This window comes from Pituophis catenifer, unplaced genomic scaffold (genome assembly GCF_029215685.1).
Source record: "Pituophis catenifer annectens isolate HBS135680 unplaced genomic scaffold, rPitCat1.0.hap2 SCAF_3, whole genome shotgun sequence".
Taxonomy (NCBI): Eukaryota; Metazoa; Chordata; class Lepidosauria; order Squamata; family Colubridae; genus Pituophis; species Pituophis catenifer.
The window spans coordinates 160,595,841-160,616,208 of NW_027256883.1; the positions used below are offsets into that span (position 1 = coordinate 160,595,841).

Sequence of the window (20,368 nt, forward strand, 5' to 3'; positions counted from 1 at the left end):
TATCCATGTTGCTTGTATCTTTACAACTTATATTTTTATTGTTTCCTAGTATGATTTGATAGCTTATTAGTATCTTATGACTATCACTAAGTGTTGTATCTTATGAGTCTTGATGAATATATTTTATTTTTTCTTTATGTACACTGAGAGCATATGCACCAAAGACAAATTCCTTGTCACACTTGGCCAATAAAAAATTCTATTCTATTCTAATGGTCTAAAATAGAAGCTTCTAAAGTCATATGCAGCTGACTGTTCCTTTTTTATTTTCCCCCAAAAAAGTAGTATTGGTTTCTCCTGTATTGATGGGGTTTACCAGGAAAACCGGGGAGGTAACTTTTATTCATGTTGTACTACTATCTGACTGGACAGCCTGGAAGCAAGAAAGGGTAATTCTAAGTAGCAAATGCTGAATATGTAAAATTCAGTTGACCTTATGAAATCTTGGGACTATGGCCTGGTAGACAACGAGTGACATTTTGGTATTTGCTTTTTACCTTTTGAGGAAACCCGCCCCCCAGAAAATAACTTCTGTATCTAGATGAAGACAAATATTTTATCAACAGTCCCACAAGCTACGAATGTCGAGACCCTGATGCCATTATTGTTGACAATTCTGCCACTCCAAGTTCTATAAATAAAACAGCAGGCATAATAAATACAATGCTGCTGGCTACTAATGAAGTCATTGCTCACTGCTTATATTGCTTGGCATTCGATAGTGCCATGCAACAATTCCTGGTCTACCTCAAAATGGTGCCTTGGTTTGTGCAAATCAATGTAGTTTCAGACTCTTTAACAGAGCTGCCTCTTCTTTTGCATTGGTGTAAAAGGGAGATCATCAGTTCTGGAAAAAGATGCAGCTGCTTCAAAGAGCTGTAAACAGATGCTGAAATATTTAAACACTTTTGAAATCAAGCCTAAAGTGCTGCACAACTATCACATTTTATTTTACATTGTACAGAGTGGAAAACTAATCTGCAAAGTGTTTTGTTTCTTCAGCATACTTCTATTATTATGTATGCAGTGTGCTTGTGTATTGACCTCTGTAAAAGTTATGCTAGATAATAAGTCATCCATCTTTAAAAAAAAATTACTTAGGGCTTAAACAGGCACTCTGCTTGCTCTGGTCCTGAAATATTCTGCTTACTAATAGTTGAGGATAGGCCCTCACAACATAGCCTCTATCTGGGTGGCAACCTTTGATCCAATAGAAAAGTGGTGTTTTCCATTGAAAAATGTAATAAAACCTCCTATGCAAACATTCTGTGTCAAGTGAAGAAGCTCCAATGTAAATTATAGTAAAAGAGTAAAGAAAAAAAATGGTTGTAATTAGTTTTCAGAAAAATCGCTTATTTATGTATTCCTGCAACAATAACCAAGTATTTTGTGACACTTCAAAAATTAACCAATTTATAAACTTTGTGGTATGGTCTATTTAATCAGATGCAAGCAGTATAGTCCTGTGAGAGATTATATACTTGCACAGTTGTTGCTAGATATTCCCTTCGTATGTATAAGAAAGCCAAGTAGTCTTTGCTTCTAAACAACTATTAGCAAATGAAAATATCACATACTACATTTATACAGGCGTGACATCCAAACCTTGTGGCTGAACCAAATGCCAGTTCTTCCTTTGGGTCTATGCTGTCAATATGTAGGACCAAATAATGCTACTTTCAGAGACATAAATACTTGCTCATTCTCCAATATATGATCATTGGCTCTTGCCCTGTACACTACTTAATATTTATGCAAAAGGAAGGGACAAAAATCAGGAAAGGCAATAGCCCAAAGCTATTGGGAGAACATTTCAAAAGTTCCTAGGCCACTTTATCTTAAATTTCAATAGCAATTATTGAGAAGTTATGGGGATTAATTTTGCCATAAAACAAGTGAGACGGAATTAATAGTTTTGATGCAATTTCTCCACAGATCAAAGAAAGAGATGTTAACTATATATTAAATAGGAGTTTATTTGATGCTTATTTTGTGCATGGAAACCTTTCTCATCTTTCTTTCATCATTCTCCATTTTTCTTTCCCTCTGCTCTCTCACCTTAGCTCTATGTTTATGCAGTGCTTCACAAGACTTTGTCTGATGAAGGGAATTGTGATTCACAAATAGTTTTGTGAAAATGTTGCTAGCCTTCAAGATGCTAGAAGATTGGTTGTCATTATAACAGATTCAAGCCAGTATTTCTCTTGAAATAACATTTTTAGTTTTAATCACTTTACTCAGAACCCTGGGAAAATATAAAAGTGTGATACAAATAAATAAAAATATAAACTGAACAAGAAAAATAATGGTGAAAGAAATATGGCTAGTTTTTGCAAAAAGTCTGATCACAGTGAGCTGGATCTGTTAAACTAGTTTACTAGAAAGGAGGTTAGGAAATATTGCTGAAATACTGTTAGGACACAAAGCTGCTTGAACAATCAAATTCTAAAAAGAAGTTTCTCCCTTTGGTTTAAAAAAACAAACATTTATATGCTGTTTTAAAGGGTACAACTTCTCAGAATTATTTACAAAACAGCAAATAAAAAGGAAACTTCAAAAGTCAGATCAAAATCATTGATTTAGACCAGGCATCCTTTTTGTCCTTCTGAGTGGGTGGAGGCAATAATTTCAACCCCGCCCACTTTTGGTAGGTAACACTTGACAAGCTATGTAAAGACTTGTGTGGTTTTTGAACCAAGAGAAATGGTAGATTCTAGTATATTAAAGTTAGGCCTTGGAAAGAGATCAAAAGCAGTGTCAATCGTGCTTCCCAGGGAAACAAATTCCAAAGGATGAATGCAGCTCACCTTTTATAGTGCAGGTGGTATTTCCGGTGGTAATCTGATTCCCAGGTTTTGTAATTTTGAAAGTTAAACATAACCCTGGGATTCAGGGGCCTCTAATCTTTATAACTTTATTCTAGATTTGGGGAGTTGGGGGAGCCGGCTAATCATGGATATATAGGGATCAGAAAAATAAATTCTGTAAATGCTCACAATCTAAACAATATAGATTTATTTCATAAGTTTCAGGATTATGAATTCTGGTTAAAGTTGGCACTAGTAATTATGAATGCTAATGGAGAAGAAAAATGTATTTAAAGTACATCTGCCTGCTAAAGCAAATCTAGGGCAACTACATAAATATAACAATAAGGAAATTAAGTACTTAACTACTCAAGTCTCAAAATCATTAAGTAGCTTTTTTAGAAATCTTGCAAGCATAACAAATCTGTTTCAAATCAGTATTTTTGCAGTGTTGGTGGATTCGTGTGGCATTTGAATGTCCCAACTCCTCTGTATTAAGCTCACTTTCTTAGATTGGGTTTTATTGAAAAAGTTCAACTGCATGGATTCTGTGCATTTAAGTGATATGTACTGATTAACAACCTAGTGATAGGTTAATAAATATAAAGGATTTTGCCTAGGAGGGACAAAGGATTTTTTTCCCCTGGGAACAGCCCAATCAATAAGAATGCATCCCTTTTTTTTTGTTCCACTTCCTCTTTGTACTATAAGAACAGATCCAATTAATTCTACCACAACTATAATTTTGGAGAGTTCCTTCCTGAGAGTTTTATCTTTTTACTTATTTCCAAATAAAAGACAGCATAACAAATATGTAGGAAACCTGATTATTCAAATTTATTAACATCAAGAATTATGCAATGATGCTGTAGAACTTTATTAACAAATAGAAAACAGACTGTATACAACAGTGACCCCTACAGCACTATGCTATCACAAGGTAAAAATGAATGTTTTCTCCAACATCACCACCCAGGATTGTTGATTTCAATGCAGTTTGGATACATTGGATAATACAGTTAGAGACCTTTCCACCACCTTTATTTTTAGAGCTATGCACCTGGGAGAAGGCTGTAATCTTCCTGCCTTTAGTGCAAGTGTAAGTTAATAAAGAGGAATAATATATAGTACCATTAAATTAATTCCAGTAGTCTTGCCACATTGGTTAATTAAACCATCTTTACATTGTTGAAAATAACAGCATTCTAATGACTTTTAAATGTTTACAGGGTAGCAAGATTTAGACCCAACCAGCCTCTAAGAAGTGATTTCCTTACTTGAAAACCCCCAATCCTTCTCCCCCTCCTATATCCAAGGCACCCCCATTCGGGAGCTGTTTGTGCAGGAAGGCTGGCCTTCCAGAGTTGTGCTCTTTTACCTTGGAAAATACTCTGATACACTTTGTTGGTCACATTTTCTATGTAACCACACTTCAGGATGCTATTGGCACAAAAAGGACTAAATAAAGGAATGTTATGGTGAGGTCCCTTTTTAGAACTTGACTGTGTGGCAACAATGCCACATTTCCTCCCATCTCAACAAGACAAGCTCTGAGGGCAGTGGGTCTCTCTTTCCATTAGAAATTTTACATGGTATCTGTTGAAATATATGAGGTCACTGGACACATGTCAATAGGATCAAGCATCTGATCTAGCTGCTAGAGCCCCATCTGACAGACAAGCCTATGGAAAAAAAAAGTCTTTAGAAGTAATCATTAGGTTGGCTCCAACTCTGTGGAAATGAATACGGTATTCTACAAAGGACTGAAGAGGGAGTTGGAGGATCCCAGAGCTATGAGCCAGGTGCTAATATTAACCTGGGAGTGCCCGAAAATGGGCAGCGCCACTATGGTTGAGACAACATAAAAGGGGGGGGGGGGAAAGCAAAGGAAAATTCAAACCCCACCACCTCTATTCTCCTGTTTTGCCTGAGCAAAACATTAAGACTTGCAAAAGAATTTTTTAAAAAAGAAAAGATATAAAAGGCTAGTTAACTATTTTACATATATAAAAAATTCTGTCCCTTCCACCTAGTGACCCTCACCATGAAATGTTATTGGGGTGGTGGAGGGAGGAGGAGGAGGAGGAGGAGGAGGAAAAGGAGTGTAGGCATTAACGTAAATCCATCTGGTGCATGGAAATGTGAGAAGATGGTCCCATTTTTAGCATGGTGGCAATGTACCTAAATACTGTGGTCAAAACTGGTTGGTCATGGGGAGGCTGTTGCCGCAACAGCAGCATCTGCACAGAAGGATTAACAAATGGGCGGCTGGCTGGGAAGAACCCGTCTCTGCACTTAGACATTCCTGCTGCAACTTGTTGAAAGCATTAGTTACGTTGCATAGTGATCAAAGCTGCCAAGATACTCCAGAGCAGCCCGATAACACAGCTGATACTGGTCCTGGAAAAAGGAGAAAAATAAAAATCAGTGCTAAGTTGTAAAGGTAGCTGTCAACTGTTCTATTACATCATAGTTCAGAAATTAAGAATAGGAGGTCTTGCTCTGCACTTCATATTACAGGTTTTGCTCTGCACGTCAACCTGATACAATTGTGGCCATTTCTGGACTGGGGGGCCTTGCTCACAGTCACATATGCTTAGTCACCTTCTAATTGGATTACTGCAATGTGCTTACATGGGGCTGGCCTTTAAGACCATCCAGAAGCTGCAACTAGTCCAGAATGAAGTGCAATTTTGGGTATTCTGTGGTTCACTCAAGTAACATCGTTGTGTGAGCTGCACAGGTTTTCAGTTGCTTTCTGGGTACAAGTCAAGATGCTGTTTATAATATTTAGAGCCCTACATGGCACAGGTGGAACTGTCTCTCCCTAAGGGGTACCTGCCCATCATACTAGATTAGGATGGGTGGGTGTGCTCCATGTCTCATCCCTTAAATATTGCTATCTGATGGACATTGGAGGCATACCTCTTTGGTCACCACTCTAATCCTTTGGAATAATCTCCCACTAGAGATTGAGAAAGACTCCTAATCTTTTAGCCTTCAGAAGATGGTGAAGACCTGTCTCTTCCCCCAAACATTGGGCCAGGACGAGAAGGTTGAGCTTAAGGATGTTTGGTCTTGTGCCTGGGGGGAAATTATGTTTTAACTAAGTTCTATGGATTTCTGTAAGTCACGTAGAGTCATTGGATGAGACAGGTGGCCATATAAGCCCTGTAACTAACTAAGTAAATAAATAAATGCAGGAGGTGACTAACTAGTACCAAGCAGATGCTAGAGCTTATACCAAATGAAAAGAAATATCAGACTCATCTTTTTATATATCACACTTTAACGTGCCAAGCAATAAGACTATGGTGGGAGCTAATTCCCAGTACAATCTGTAGCTTTAATGGCAAGCAACTGGTTGTTTTGATATACAGAAAACTCAATTATGCAGAATTTGTGGCTGCGTTTACACTTACCTCACATTAAAAATACAGACTGGAAGATCTATTCTCTCCCATCCAACCCATTGAAAAGGAAAGATTGTCTTGATATCAAGAGTAGCAATTGGGAATAAGGTGTGTAATCAAAAGCAAACTGTCTTACAAAAACAGTTTAGTCTTTCTGGACTAAATACTGGATTCTCTTGCTGTTTTCCTGTAAAGGGGCAAAGGCACTTGACTGGTTTTTGGGGCTCCAGCTGTCCTTTAAATCTGGCAGGCTGATTGGATATCATTGAATTATTCATATGGAATGGTATTCATGTTGCCTTTCAAGATGAATTTACAGAGGGCTGGTTTATCCCTTCTAAATATCTGCTGGAGCTGTTTTTTTTAAATTCTGTTTGTATCTCTTGTTCCAGTTTTTGCAGATTATGAAGTCAGTTTGGGATTTGTGAATGCTTCAAAAAGGACTTGGAAAGAATGTCCTGCTATTTATTAAAGTACCCTTTTTTCAAGCACAAGATTAAGAAAAATGGTGATTCTTTAAAGAATGAATTCATTAAGTTAATTAACCTCTTACAACAGGAACATCTTTTCTCAGTCTTGTGCAGAATATGAAGAAACTTACTTTGAAGCAGGCACTATCTGGTAACACTCCTGCATCATGTGATCCTTGAAAACTTTGGGTATTTTATTTATTTATTTAAATTTAAATCCAATTCTAGTGGACTTTGGGTGGCATATTGCCCTCTTCACTGGAAGCCGCCCTCTAACTATTACATAATTGTAGTTTTAGGATAGGAACTATCATGTTGCTTGTATCCTTACGATTTATATTGATACTGTTTCCTGATTGCTTGTTTGTATCCTATGTCTATCATTAAGTGTTGTACCTTATGATTTTTGATGAATGTATCTTTTCTTTTATGTACACTGAGAGCGTATGCACCAAGACAAATTCCTTGTGTGTCCAATCACACTTGGCCAATAAAAAAATCTATTCTATTCTATTCTATTCTATTCTATTCTATTCTATTCTATTCTATTCTATTCTATTCTATTCTATTCTATTCTATTAATTTTCTATTCTATTCTATTCCTTACCTGAAAAATAACTGCATTATTAATTATAATTAAATTTGAAATTAGTAAAATTATATATTTGTCCTATTTTCCAGTGTATTATTCAAAGACCAGTTGGCAGATCTTCAGACAAAAAAAGGTGGGGACTATTTCTATTTTTTGTAATAGTTCACATAGTGCTCCAGTAGCTTTCTTCTATCCAGCACCTGAATAACTGGCCAAATCAGCTGCTTTCTCTCACTGTGCCTCTTATATGCTTAGAAAATAGACTACCAATATTTTGTCGAAACATTTTTTTAACTAACCTTACTGTCTATATTCTAAATCTCATGTTTCATATAACACTATACATATCATTATGGAAACAAAAACAAGGCCAATAGTGGTCAATTAGCAGCTAAGTTAGGCCAGGGCTGTCAAACTCCCGGCACATGGGCAGGATGGGTCATGCTCTGGGGGAAAAAGTCCCAATACGTCATGTGATGCCGCCGTGACGACGTGCGTTTGACACCCCTGAGTTAGACACTCCTATTTTTAAAATTAGTTTTCTCATATTGGAAGACAGAGCTTCATTCCACTTTCATCTAATGAATGCTCAAGTTTCACCCTCTTCCATTTTAAGGCAAGAAATAGCATGGCAAGTAGGTTTACCTCTGTCTGCACCATGGCTGGTCGCTGTGTTCTCAGGGTCTTCACTGTCTGGAACATGTCAACTACACCTTCATAGCGCATACGCTCCAGTACAATACTCAATGTGATGAACACCCCTGTGCGTCCGACCCCCGCACTATGTACAGAGAAAAGAGTAAATGAGTAACAATCCCAGCTTGGATTACATGCAAGCAATTGACACACCAGAAGCTCACAACTTCACACAAACCTGCATTCTAAACAGCTTCAGTTCAAATGCCATGCTACACTTTTATAATTAAAACAGCAATTTGCTTGTCTTAATTCTTAAAATGCTTCTGTGTACAGAACAGTGACATCAGAAGCTCCCTAGCTTTCCTGGCAACCTTATTTACCTCACCATTAGCCTATCCCTAAATGAGCTTTCAGAGATAGCTTAATGCCCAAACTCACCTGCAGTGTACTGTGATGGGCCCATCCTGTCCAAACTGCTCCTTAGTTTTATGTACTTGGCCAATGAAGTCAATAAAGCCTTCGCCTGTTTTTGGTACTCCCTGCTCTGGCCAGTCAGTGAACTGGAATTGCCGGATAGTTCTTGATTGCCCATCCTAGTTGTAGAAAAGAGAGTAAAGTCACTGCACCCTGCTTTCATCTTATAGTGTTGCTTGCTAGTTCCTGGGAAGACTGAGGGGAGTAAATTAAATCAGAGCATATTAGCTACAGTATTTTATCCCAAAATGTCACTGGCTGTTTAAATAAATAATAAACAATAAAGCAATGCCTTTCTGTACCAGGGAACTGCAGTTTGTGATGGAAACAACATTGAGGAATTCAGAATATGCTGGGTAATACTCACTCTAGCATCAGTGACTTTAAACTCACGAAGGATATATTGAGGCATGTTATATTCAGCCATAGGATCTACTACGAAGTACTGGTACCGAGCAGAGCGTTCTGCTGGCCAGTACTGGTGGCATTTTTCCTGAAAAAAAAAGAAAAAAGAAAAAGAAAAAATTCATTAGTGGCCAACAATATAATATTACTTGCACTAAAGCTATCATATTCAAAAGTGACAGAGTAAGACTTTTCTTAATAAATGGCTCCTCCCTTCCGGCTGGAAATGACTGATGAGTTTTACCTTGAATAGCTCTTCCTCCCTCCACCCCCCAACACTTTCCAATAAGCAATCAGGTTGTACTCTCATTTATCTTCCCAGTTCAATGTTTGATAGGCTTTATTGCTTCAATTGAACCTTCTCATTGGGTGGTCCTCAATAGTTTCAGAAAGGGTATTTTCATGCTTTAAAACTTGCCATTAATGAGTTGATACAGAGAAAAATAACATTTTACATTTAAAAATTCAGATGTCTCATATGCCTTAGGTATTAATGCATCATCACTGACCACAAAATTCAATGAATGAGAACTACAATGAACAAAATAGCTTGAAGGTTTAACTCTCAAATCTGTATCTCCCTCCTGTTATTTCTATTCATGTTGGCACCAGTATTGTTTCTCTTTTAAGAAACATGATTGTCATACCCACTTGCTCAAATAAATTCTAAAAAAATTCCAGACTGATAGTCATTATTTGCAGGGAAACGTTCATGAGTTTCTGTTGTTGTTACAAAATGTACCACTGAAGTCATTTCTTCCATATGGCTGGTGTCAAGTGTGCTGTCTGGCATACCAACAATATTTTCTTGACTTTAGATCTGCCACAATCTTCGGTTTGACTTTTCCTGCCAGTAACAGTATGACCTCATTTAGAATTGTTTTCCAAGATAGTGCTATGTATATATTTCTTTGGTTGTGACTTTTCTTAGATACTCCTAATCCACAGCATCAAATTCAACTGTCATATCTACAGTTTTAAGGAAGTTTCCAGTTTTTGGCACATTTAGCTGAACTGAAGAACCACTCAAAAGCTAGAGTTGCCCAACATTCTTACAATAATGGTAAGCCTTTTCAGAATGTTTTGGCAGGAATGAGACTGATTCAATCTTCTCTTGATGCTGTTCATTCGTGGTGGCCTTTAACCTTGGTCAAGCTCTTCCCACTTATGGGGCATTAATGATTTGATGCCTTCTCAAGTGGCAGATTTTTGCAGTCCTTTATTCCTCTAGGACCCAGTGTAGCTTGAACTTTAGAAGAGTTTACCATAAAAGCAACATTCAAGCCATGGTTTTTCCACTTTTTAATCCAATGCCAATAATGTGTTAGATGAAAAACTTCTGAATTCATTGTGGTTGGGAGCTTATTGTGATCCATGTAGTACAAGAAGTTCTATAAACCACTGAATCAACAGTCCTGGATCATACAGACTTAGAGAATTAAGGAGCAACTTAAAAAGCAGTGTTTGCAACTTAACCACATTTTTCTCTGATCAATACTTTTTTCAGTAATGTGCATGACTATATCCATTTGAAATGGAGACACTGACAGAGGAGTAGCTGCTAAATCAAGAATATCCTGACTAACTAGAAGATCAGGCATCACCTCACTTCTCTGTATGTCTGAGAAGAACTCCTTCCTGCTTAAATACAAAAGCCTCCTCTACTTGTTTGCTTTTTCTGAATGCTGCCCCAAAGGGTTATTGTCTTTCACTTATGGTATAGGATATAGCCACTTTTCTCTGCCAGCTTTGAGGCTCTCAATGCTCAATTTAATGAGACAAATACACAGAATGGTAGCAGAGGCTGACAAGAGAAGATACCATCATCCTAAGGGCCTAAGTGGCTCCTAGTATTATTTTGCCTTGTTTGTGATCAAGTTGACTGTCTGTTTTCTTCAAGTGGATTTGGAGAAGTAGGAGTTCCACAAGAGGATCCCTCACAAAGTGGTGTTAAATCAATCCAGGCTCTTGGAGAAAGTTAGATAAGTACTAGAGGCTTTCTCGCACCTCCTTTCTCTCCTCTATCTAACAGTTTATGCTCCTTTAGTAACTATGCATCATTAATAGGCACAATTTTATTTACTTGGTTGGTTTTTTTTTACTTTACACAATAGTAAGGTTTCCCTTCTCCAAGATCTAGTACTTGAGACAATTCCCATAGGTTGAGGCCAGCCCTGACAAATGCTGGCTGAGAGGTTGCTCAGATGGTTTCAGGGGACAGATCTTTTGGACACCCAGACATGGCTGGGAATCCAGCAGAATCTATCAGCCATAAAGGCTTTGTGTCACATTCTCTACTTTTTATTGATTCACCTGTACTCTGTTCTAATGAGGGAAAGCATGTTCGGCTGAATTATCTGTTCATGAATCCACCAGGACTGGAACGCAGGGTATGTTGTGGGTCCTATTTATTAGAAATGTGTATCTGGTGGCATTATGAAAAAGGGCCTTCTCAGGCCCTTGTGGGGTTCCTTCCCTATGAAACATAATTCTGATGGAGTATGATTGGCCCCATCTTGTTGCTTTTTCAAAAGGCATCTAAAGATGTGGTTTTATCACTAGGCCTGGGGACTGAACAGAGATGGAGCCGATCAAGTGATTTGTTTGTGTTCCTGCTGCCATGGAGGATGAATTGGGTTTTATGGTTTTATATTGCAGATTTTTAATGTTGCAAGCCACCCAGAGTCCCCTGTGTGTAAGTTGGGAAGCCTTATAAATTTGTTAAATAAATAATAAGTAAATAAATCCGGAATCTAATAAGTAAATAAACCCGGAATCAGGTTTTGCAGTTCAAATCTCCCCCTAGAACATAGGATGCTTACTAACCCGTCCCATTTCTCGCAGTTTTGTCAGCATCACTACAATGGTGGAGTTGTGTTCCCACAGCATTCTCCAGAAATCCTCTGTAGTCTCAGCCAAAGGTCCCTGTGTGGCGATGTAAGCCTTCTGTTGTCTGCAAGATATCAAAGAGTTCAGATTAGTGACCACTCTGGTACTTCTGACATGGGAAGGAGACTGTAACATACATCATATGTTGTAATTAGTTTCATTTATTGCTTCAAAACGGCAGGAAACCTGTACTACTAATCTGGTGAAATCATGCTGCCAAAATTTTTGTCACGTAGTTGGAGATCTAACATCACAAAATCTAGGTTCAAAAAAACCTAGAAATGATTGAACATCTGCATGCATAGGGAATTCCCTGTTAAAGCATCCCAAAATCTAAGTCTTGTGAAGTCAGGGATAGAGATCTATATTCCATGGTGACATTAAGAAAGAATGCAAATCCAACCAAATCTATAATTGAGGCTGTGATACCTTTATTTTACCACTATGGGGCACTACAGATCCTTGTATATATAACCTTAGGCACCTCACTCGTTTAATCTCTCCAGCGGTGCTAAAAATTAATGAATCTGGTATAGGACAGCTGTAATGATGCAGGACAGAGATGCAAGCTGCTCCACAGTGGATTTATAAGACATCATAAAAAGTGGGAGCACAGCGAGGGTGAGGGGAGGAGAAACAAATAAAAATGCAGCTTCAGTAGCACCTTGGGCCAGTTGATCCCTTTTGATAAGGTGGAGAATGATTGCTCACTTCAAAGAGAAGGATGAGAAGAGATAAATGGGAGCCCTCAGGGATGGTTTAGGTAAGACATGAAATGTTATCTCCTCCAGTTTGGCAGGCACTCAATAGTCCTCTCTCAATAGCATTTCTGTTTTAGCAGTATATACATGAAAGTGTATCATACTACCTACAGTTGCTTTATTGATGAGAGGGGAGCATATAAACTTAATAAATTAATAAAAATAAGGTGGCATCTCATAGGGTTAATGGCAGGTTATGAAGCTTAGTCATCATCAGCAACTCTTCTGCTTTTCTAGTTGTAGCACAGCTCAGAGGTCTGCTGAAGTTCTTTACTCTTGTGGGGTGAAAACGTCTTTCATGTTCCTAGCTCTCTGCCCACCATGTCTTTTTTTAAGTCATCCTTCATATTGCCAATTCATTTATGCTTTTGCAGCTCATAAGATATAGGGCGGGGGGAGGGGAAGAGGGAGATAATAAAATAAAGGTCAGTGCTTCCCCTCATGCAGAAATGATTATTCCATGAAATATCTCTGAATCCACTACTGTAGGTAAACTGCTCTGCAGCCTGATTTTTTCCTTGGGCCACATGTACTGCATTAAACCTTTCAAGTGATAGTAAGGGGCTTATCTGCTTGTATTGCAGTGCTGGAAGGAGATCTGACAAATAAGATGTGCATGTGTTGGTGAATGAATTATATAGCAAGATGCTTACAGTGGGTTGACTGCAGGGAAACTAAGAATGCTGAAACCAGTATCTTTCAGTTAACTAGATAATAAAGCTTGAAATGAAAAGGTAGGAAGAGAAAAACCATTAAGAAAAAGTAGTTTAATATATGTGCCATGAATCTGACTGATTATGCATGCTCTTCCTGTCTTAGCATTGCTTGACAGAAGTGTCCAAATTAAAGAAGCAGGAACGAACATCACAAAAGAAAGTCAGACTTTGAGCAGGATGGCATACTTTACCTGTAACCATCTACAAAGCTAGCATTGATATAATCTGAGCCTTCAACACCCCGGATTGGCTGTAGGCAAACCCGTGTCAATTCATAGGGCATGATATTCACTAGGCGGTTTTTGAATTTGTTGCATGGAAGATTGGCACTGATGAATCGTGAGGTATGTGCTTTGGAATTGGCAAGGAGCTGTAAAGAGAAGTGACAAATTGGCAGGAGAAATTGGATGCAACACTCCAGGAGTAACAGGTCCCTCAACATCAGGTACAATTTTTCACACTTAATACAGAAAAGAAGATTACCTGAAGAGAGGCTAGAACTTGTTTAGGTAAGAATCACTAACATGCATTCCAGCAGGGAGAATATTCTTGCTCATACTGGAAAGTTTCTAAAAATTTGTTGCTGAGCTACTGTACCATTAAGACTGGAAAGCACAACCATCGCATTTCCACTTTATATTTTTTAGATGAGCATCTCAACACATCTTGCTCATCTAAAAATTCATGAAAACAGGCCCAAATTTGATCTACATACATATCAGCACTGCACAATATTGTTATTCGGCAATATGGTCTGATACTGATTGTGCAATGCCCTCCAAACAGCCCAAAGCCGCCTATCCATTATTTTCACAGGTTTCCCAATCCTTACACTAAACAGGTCCAGGAAGATCTATGAATATCCACATGCCTGGCTGCTCCTGCTCTGAGTTCTGTGGAAGTTTATTTGGCAGAAAACTACTCATGTGCTCCATCACAAAGGAAATGCCCGGAAAGCAGGCAAGAGAAATTCTATTGCTTTTTACCTAGTGCAAAGTCAAACTGAGATTTTGGATTAGATTTTAGAAGCATTCTCCTCCATCCTTCTGTTATTTTTGAGCCTAAGACCAAGTCACCTTTAGTGGTAGGGGTGGTATTTGTATTGTATTCCTGGCAGTTGTTGAAATCTACTGTCAAGTCCCTGGTTTTATGTTCCTGATCTTATCACTGCTAACTGCTAATAGCAGGAGTCACTTAGAAATGGTAGACTGACTTTAAGATCAATTCTTATCATAATAGAAAGGGAAATGGTATAAAAATGACTATTGGTGGCTCTCTTGCCTTAGCAATGTTCGTACTTGCTCTCTCCTTTTCTGCTCTCTGGAAATGGTAGTAATGGAAGGAAGAAGAAACTTTGCTGAATCTTGCGCCCGTCTCCTAACTCTCATTAAAGCAGAATCAGACACCCAACAGTGCTGATGGCGCTAGCTCCTGCTAATCTTTCATAGGAATAGTATTTATAGGAAAAAAGAACAGCTGCTGTTAGCCATCATCCATTCACTCCTTCCTCTGGCTATAGAAAGGATTAAGCCCAGAAACAGAGAGGTGAGTAAATGGAGGTACAGTGAGAAGAATCAAGTTAGCAATGTTCCTAATTCGGCATTGGTTTTGCATTTTGCTGCTTGAGCAATGAATAATTCTGTTGATTTTAAAACTAAATCTAAAACTATACCCGCCACCTAGTTTTTTCTGAGCAAATACACATGTTAAAGCTGTAAGAAATACTGGCATGAAACTACAGATGCAATAAATGCTGACAAGCACTGACACTTGTGACCATCAAGGCAAGAGGCATTGGAACTGCTTGATTTCTCAAGGCTTAAAGTAAAAAGTATGTCCAGGTAAGCTTTTCTTAGTGATATCATGAACACCCCAATTTCCACTGGGTTCTGTTCTGGATATACTGTAGCTCCAGCTGGTAATGATGCTGAGAACTTCATTTTAATCTGCCTGCCTATATACCAGGGATGTCAAACATGACATATCACAACTTTTTCCCCCTTCGCCAAACCGTGTGTGGGCGTGGCCAGTGCGTGATGCATCTGGCCCATGGGCTGCTAGTTTAACAGCCCTGATATATACTTTGCTAGAAGCTTATCAGTACAGGACATATATGTTGAAGACACAGAACTCTGCATCCAAATGTATACAGGTTTAGATATATACCAAAGGACCATTATACTTAGAAAACTATCTTCCTTCAATAGAGGAATAAACTGTCAGTGAGAAATGGCAAACAAACATCTCATCTAATCCTAAAATTGCTCTGTAGAGTTTGCATGCACAGGTACACATTGAAAATAATCTTTTACTCACCTTAAACTCCAGTTCCATTGCTGTGACACTTTCACCTGGCGGTACCTGACTTAGTTTCTGGATGTGGGCAAAGAGATTGCGGGCAGGCACCTCGGTGTTTCCACAAGTGGCTGCTTCGAGCAAGGCTTCGTGGATGAAGATATATTGATCCTCAGTCTGCACCATATAGTTTCTTTGTGAGCGCATGCATGTCACATGCCCATAGATGTCCACTGTCTTTTCATGCTTCATCCTCTCAAGCATGGCATCAATTACAATGAAGCAGCCTGTTCTGCCTACACCAGCACTGTAAAAGCAAGGCATAGAGCATGAAATTGGGCTTCTGCACAGTGGCAAAGCTCTAGATATTCTGAATCTTTTTCTAGTATGATGCAAGAATAGTTTATTTTCAAGGTCACCTTTATGAAGTACTGGTATTAGAAGTTCCGATAGGAAACAGATAGACCTTTGGAAATAAAATGTAACCTGCTAGGATGCTGAACTTCTGAATAACTCTATGTCCTATCTTATATAAGCATCTCTTACCGTGGAAGGCCAGTGTAACCCAAACTTACTTAGTGATGGCAGTCCTTATGGGATAAACAACTGACAACCCACCAACAAGCAACAGATATGGTATCTGACAGGAAAGAATTCCGCAGCAGGACATTTCCTTGCAGCTGCCCATGTGCAATTCTTTACAGGATTTTAATAGGGAGAGAGTATCTGTTAATTATACATGACTCCCATCTGAACCAGAGCATGAAGAGAGAACATTAAATACCGTTTCTAAGGAGTTTGTGAAAGCTGCAATGATGAAGAGGTTTGTTCAGTAATAGTTCCCACTCAGCTGCAAGAAATAAATCATTGGCTGGATAAGATGCCAATTCCTAGTGAACTAAAGTTTATGGCTGAAGCACTTTTTTAGCTCCAGACTGCAGCATAAGAATTTACCACTATGCATGCAAATAGTGTGTTATATACTTAGACAATACCTGCAGTTTTGTGCTTTTATATACATGCAAAATGATGCCAATATGTTTTTCTGTTGTCACAAACATTTTACCGCCATGTACATGTCTGCTTTTGAGATAGTTCACATCGTTTTAGTGAGATTTTTATTTGTTTTCATGTTTCAATTTTAAATAAGAACTGGAAGAAACTCAGTAACACTAATAATGGCATGTTTTGTGAAAATTCACATGCGCACACGTTCAGTGAGATGATGTAGTTGTGCTATTGGATGCATATGTAGAATTTCATTCTAAAGTTCCAATATTAATACTTGTTTCTATTGTGATTGTTTCTTAAAGGAAACAGTGGATTAAGAACTTTTGACTATAAAATGCTGTATATATTAGCAGAGGAATTATAATGCCAATACTATTGTTGCTGCAGCAGTAGGTTGCCTATAAATCCCCAAAATACAGAGATTTATAATTTTTCTCTATCACATTATCCTGATAGTTCATCATTACAGATTTACATGTGCAGGAATTAGCCTTACCTGCAATGTACAACCACTGGGCCAGCATCTGGAGGATTGCATGCTTTCACTCGTCTTAAGAATGCTAAAATAGGAGTAGGATATTCTGGCACACCATGGTCAGGCCAAGCCATAAACTGAAACTGTCGCAGTTCCCGTTTTTCGCTGGATCCATTCTGCAGATAAAGCCGAAATACTTTAGCTGGAATTAATGGGCAGCAAGTGAATTCCTTGATTTGGTACTCATGTAACATAGTAAGGTCTTTTCAACATGCAAGATGATTTCACATCTTCTCTTAACTACATGCTTATTTACTGTATCACTTAGTTCTATTTTTAAATAATATTCTTACAGATCCATGCTGTGATTTATTGTTCAATGAATTTTCTTGTGTCTGTAATATGAATCCTTATGCAATTCTGAAGACCGTATGTACAGACAGTAAGGAATATGACCTTAACAGAGATGTGCAGGAATTGTTACTAAGGCAAAAGGGGCTGAAACATTTTAGAAGTCAAGACCAAACATTCAGAAGTAGTTCAGGCACAGGACTCCCTAATTCACTGAAGCATAAATAGGACGAAGTATAGCACTATCAGAGTTATAAGATTCTGTTATTATAGTCAATCTCATTAAAAATAATTTCAGTCTTCCAGTGGAATTGATTTCCTGGTCTACCTAGTAGGACTGAAAATATCTGAGGAACTGCTTTTAAATATTTAAAAACAATATTCCTCAGGCTATTTACATATTTAATTACAGATAGTCTTCATTTACCGATTGATGTTTTAGTGACCATTTGCAGTTACTACTATGCTGAAAAAAGAAACTTATGACCAGTTTTTAAACTTTGGGCTGAAGCATATCCACAATCTCTTGATTGTGAATCGGATGTTTGGCAATTGGCATATTTATCATTGTCACAGCAATCTGTGGTCAACATGATCACCCTTTGAGACCTTCAAGCCAGTTTCCAACAAGCGAAATCAATAGGGTAGCTGGCAGGAAGTTGCAGTCACATGGTATGATGAGCAGCTGGAACTGACACAATGAGCAGCTGGAACTGCATGGTCATGTGATGTTTCACTTTATGGCCGTGTCATTTAGTGATGGAGTTGTTGGTCTTAATTGCAGTGGGTAAGAGATCTGTACAATATGTTATTATTATAAGTCATGGGCATTTTATTTATTTTATTTTATGATGCTATAACTGATTGTACCATGTTGTTTTAAATCTATACTTCACTTAGTTGTAAACATGCAATTCCTTCTCCTCTTTCTTCAAAATCCATCCATTATAACTTATTTCCTCCCTTTTTCCAGTACCTTGTACAGGGCAAATGTTCGGACTGTATAAGTTGCAAGTTCAACAGTATCCAGCAAAGTCACTTGGATCAACCCATAGGTCTCTGTACCACGTCCAGGCCAGTACTGATCACATTTCACCTGCAATAAAACCTTAAAATTAATGGATAATCCCTGGAATGTACCTTTCATTGGGTTCCACAACATAGATTGATACTTTTCTCCTGTTGTAATTCTCAAATTTTACCTGTATCTACTAGAATTTATTGGTTGACAGAAGAGGACCTATTTGGGAATAAAATACAGAAACACAAAACACCCAGATTGCATTTGGCCATGGCATACAGAGAAATTGAATACTTTTTATCGTATCTTGCACCTCATTTTATGAGACCAATATGACTAAATGACCAGGCAGGGAGCAAAGAAAGATACTTGATGTTCAGAGGCAGGGCTAAGAAGCAAGGATGCTAATAGCTATAAAAGAAAGAAACTGAGAGAAATCGTCAATTCAAAAGCAATTTCTTTCCATATAATTTTCTGTCCTTTCCCTGCTCTTTGGAAAGATTGATATCTGTAGACAAGCATACTCATTTATACTCTTCTCAGGGTGAATACAGGAAGCCTGTCTCCAACCTGTAATCCTCTGCTTGGGATTCTGCTCAGGTTCCTTGCATAAGGTCGCCAGCCTTACTTTTCCTAGGTATCAGTTGTGAGAGGAAGGGCAGTGCTTTACATAGGCAGGATACTGCAGCTGTGTAACAGAGACTCACAGCAAGAGACCTTGACTGAGGGAAACTTAAGAAGCTGAGCAAGAGCAACAAGTTCAGGAGTGGAATGGGTTTCATCCCTTTGCTACAAGGCAGCCCAGTGCATGTCTGGTCTATGTGCACACAGGGAGAAGTTCTTTCAAGGGATAGCTGAAAAGGTTACTCTTGCCTGAGGTCATTAGTCTCCTTAGTTGGGAAGGGCCAAAAAATAGGAAATTAATCAGGCTGTAGTGCCCATTTTATTCTGTTTTTCATTCTTATCTCCACAGCTGCAATTACTGATAGTCAAAGCCAAAGACTAAAATGGAACTAGCAGCATCTTTTTTGTTCGTAGCACAACTATGGATTTGCCCCTCTAAATTCCCGTATTTTCTAATGTGAAGAATTAGCAGTAGTAAGCTTTTGTATGCACAACCCATTCCAGGTCAGGTGGAAGTAGCAAAACATGGACTATATTTCTCCGTATCCAACTGTCACATTTCAAAACATTCATGCATGCTAAAATTTCCCCAATCATATCTTGCCCTCTGGTTTCTATTCTACATCTCTCTCTGTCTTGTCCATTTACACAATGAATCAATGTTTGATTAAAACAGGATAAAACACTCTACCCAAGAAACAATAAACGTAATTATATAGAACGTGTGGAGAAAGTTAACAGACTAATTGGAAATCAATGATGTTCTGCTTTTTAATAGTCAACATTTTTAACGGGTGAGCCTTGTAATCATTCCTGGATGAAAAATGAAAGGACATCCTAGAACTTAGAACACTACTGAAGTGTACCTTGTTTTCTGTGGTTATCTGGAATTCTATGTTCAACCTGGATGGTGAAGAATTTTTTACATATGTAACGATATAACATAGGAAGGCAAAAGTTGGGCTAGCAATAATTTGAGCAAGGGCCTTCTTTTCCACTCTTTCTCCAGGGAAATTGTATTACTGTGTATATACAAGCATAAAACAAACTTTGAAGTAATCTATCCCAGGGTTTAATAGAGAGTCCTAGCTGGTAATTGAAAATTATTTATTCATGACCAGATAAGAGTCACTCACATTTTCTGCCAAATTTACCCATAATGTTTATGCCCCATTTTCAAGCTCTGTAAATTTTATGCTGAAGCTGATGCAGGATGGCACTAAACCAGATAAGAGAGCCTTTCTTCTGGCACTGCTCACTTCTCATTAATGTCAGGAACGCTCACAACCTGGAAATTCATTTACTGCTGGCAGCCCAGTGGTCCCTCAGTTGCTGGGAGAATAAGGAGTTTTAACAATGGGAGAAGAGCTAGTTTGATACACAATTCTACCTAGACTCATTCTAAAGCTCGCAGTCTGCAAATCA

The 20,368-nt window shown here is 38.3% G+C and overlaps 1 protein-coding gene across 2 annotated transcripts in view; it reads right to left on the reverse strand.

Moving 5' to 3' along the window:
• Positions 1 to 3,641: 3,641 nt before the first annotated feature.
• PTPRF (protein tyrosine phosphatase receptor type F) overlaps positions 3,642 to 20,368 on the reverse strand; it is a 331,301-nt gene continuing 314,574 nt past the window's right edge. For both annotated transcript variants that reach the window (XM_070941423.1, XM_070941424.1), the window contains 9 exons: positions 18,275 to 18,394; positions 16,969 to 17,123; positions 15,483 to 15,768; positions 13,358 to 13,536; positions 11,627 to 11,753; positions 8,763 to 8,888; positions 8,360 to 8,514; positions 7,928 to 8,063; positions 3,642 to 5,207 (listed from right to left, as the gene is read on the reverse strand). In XM_070941423.1, coding sequence (XP_070797524.1) covers positions 5,139 to 5,207; positions 7,928 to 8,063; positions 8,360 to 8,514; positions 8,763 to 8,888; positions 11,627 to 11,753; positions 13,358 to 13,536; positions 15,483 to 15,768; positions 16,969 to 17,123; positions 18,275 to 18,394 — 1,353 coding nt within the window. In that variant the 3' untranslated portion in view covers positions 3,642 to 5,138. The remainder of the gene's footprint in view (positions 5,208 to 7,927; positions 8,064 to 8,359; positions 8,515 to 8,762; positions 8,889 to 11,626; positions 11,754 to 13,357; positions 13,537 to 15,482; positions 15,769 to 16,968; positions 17,124 to 18,274; positions 18,395 to 20,368) is intronic.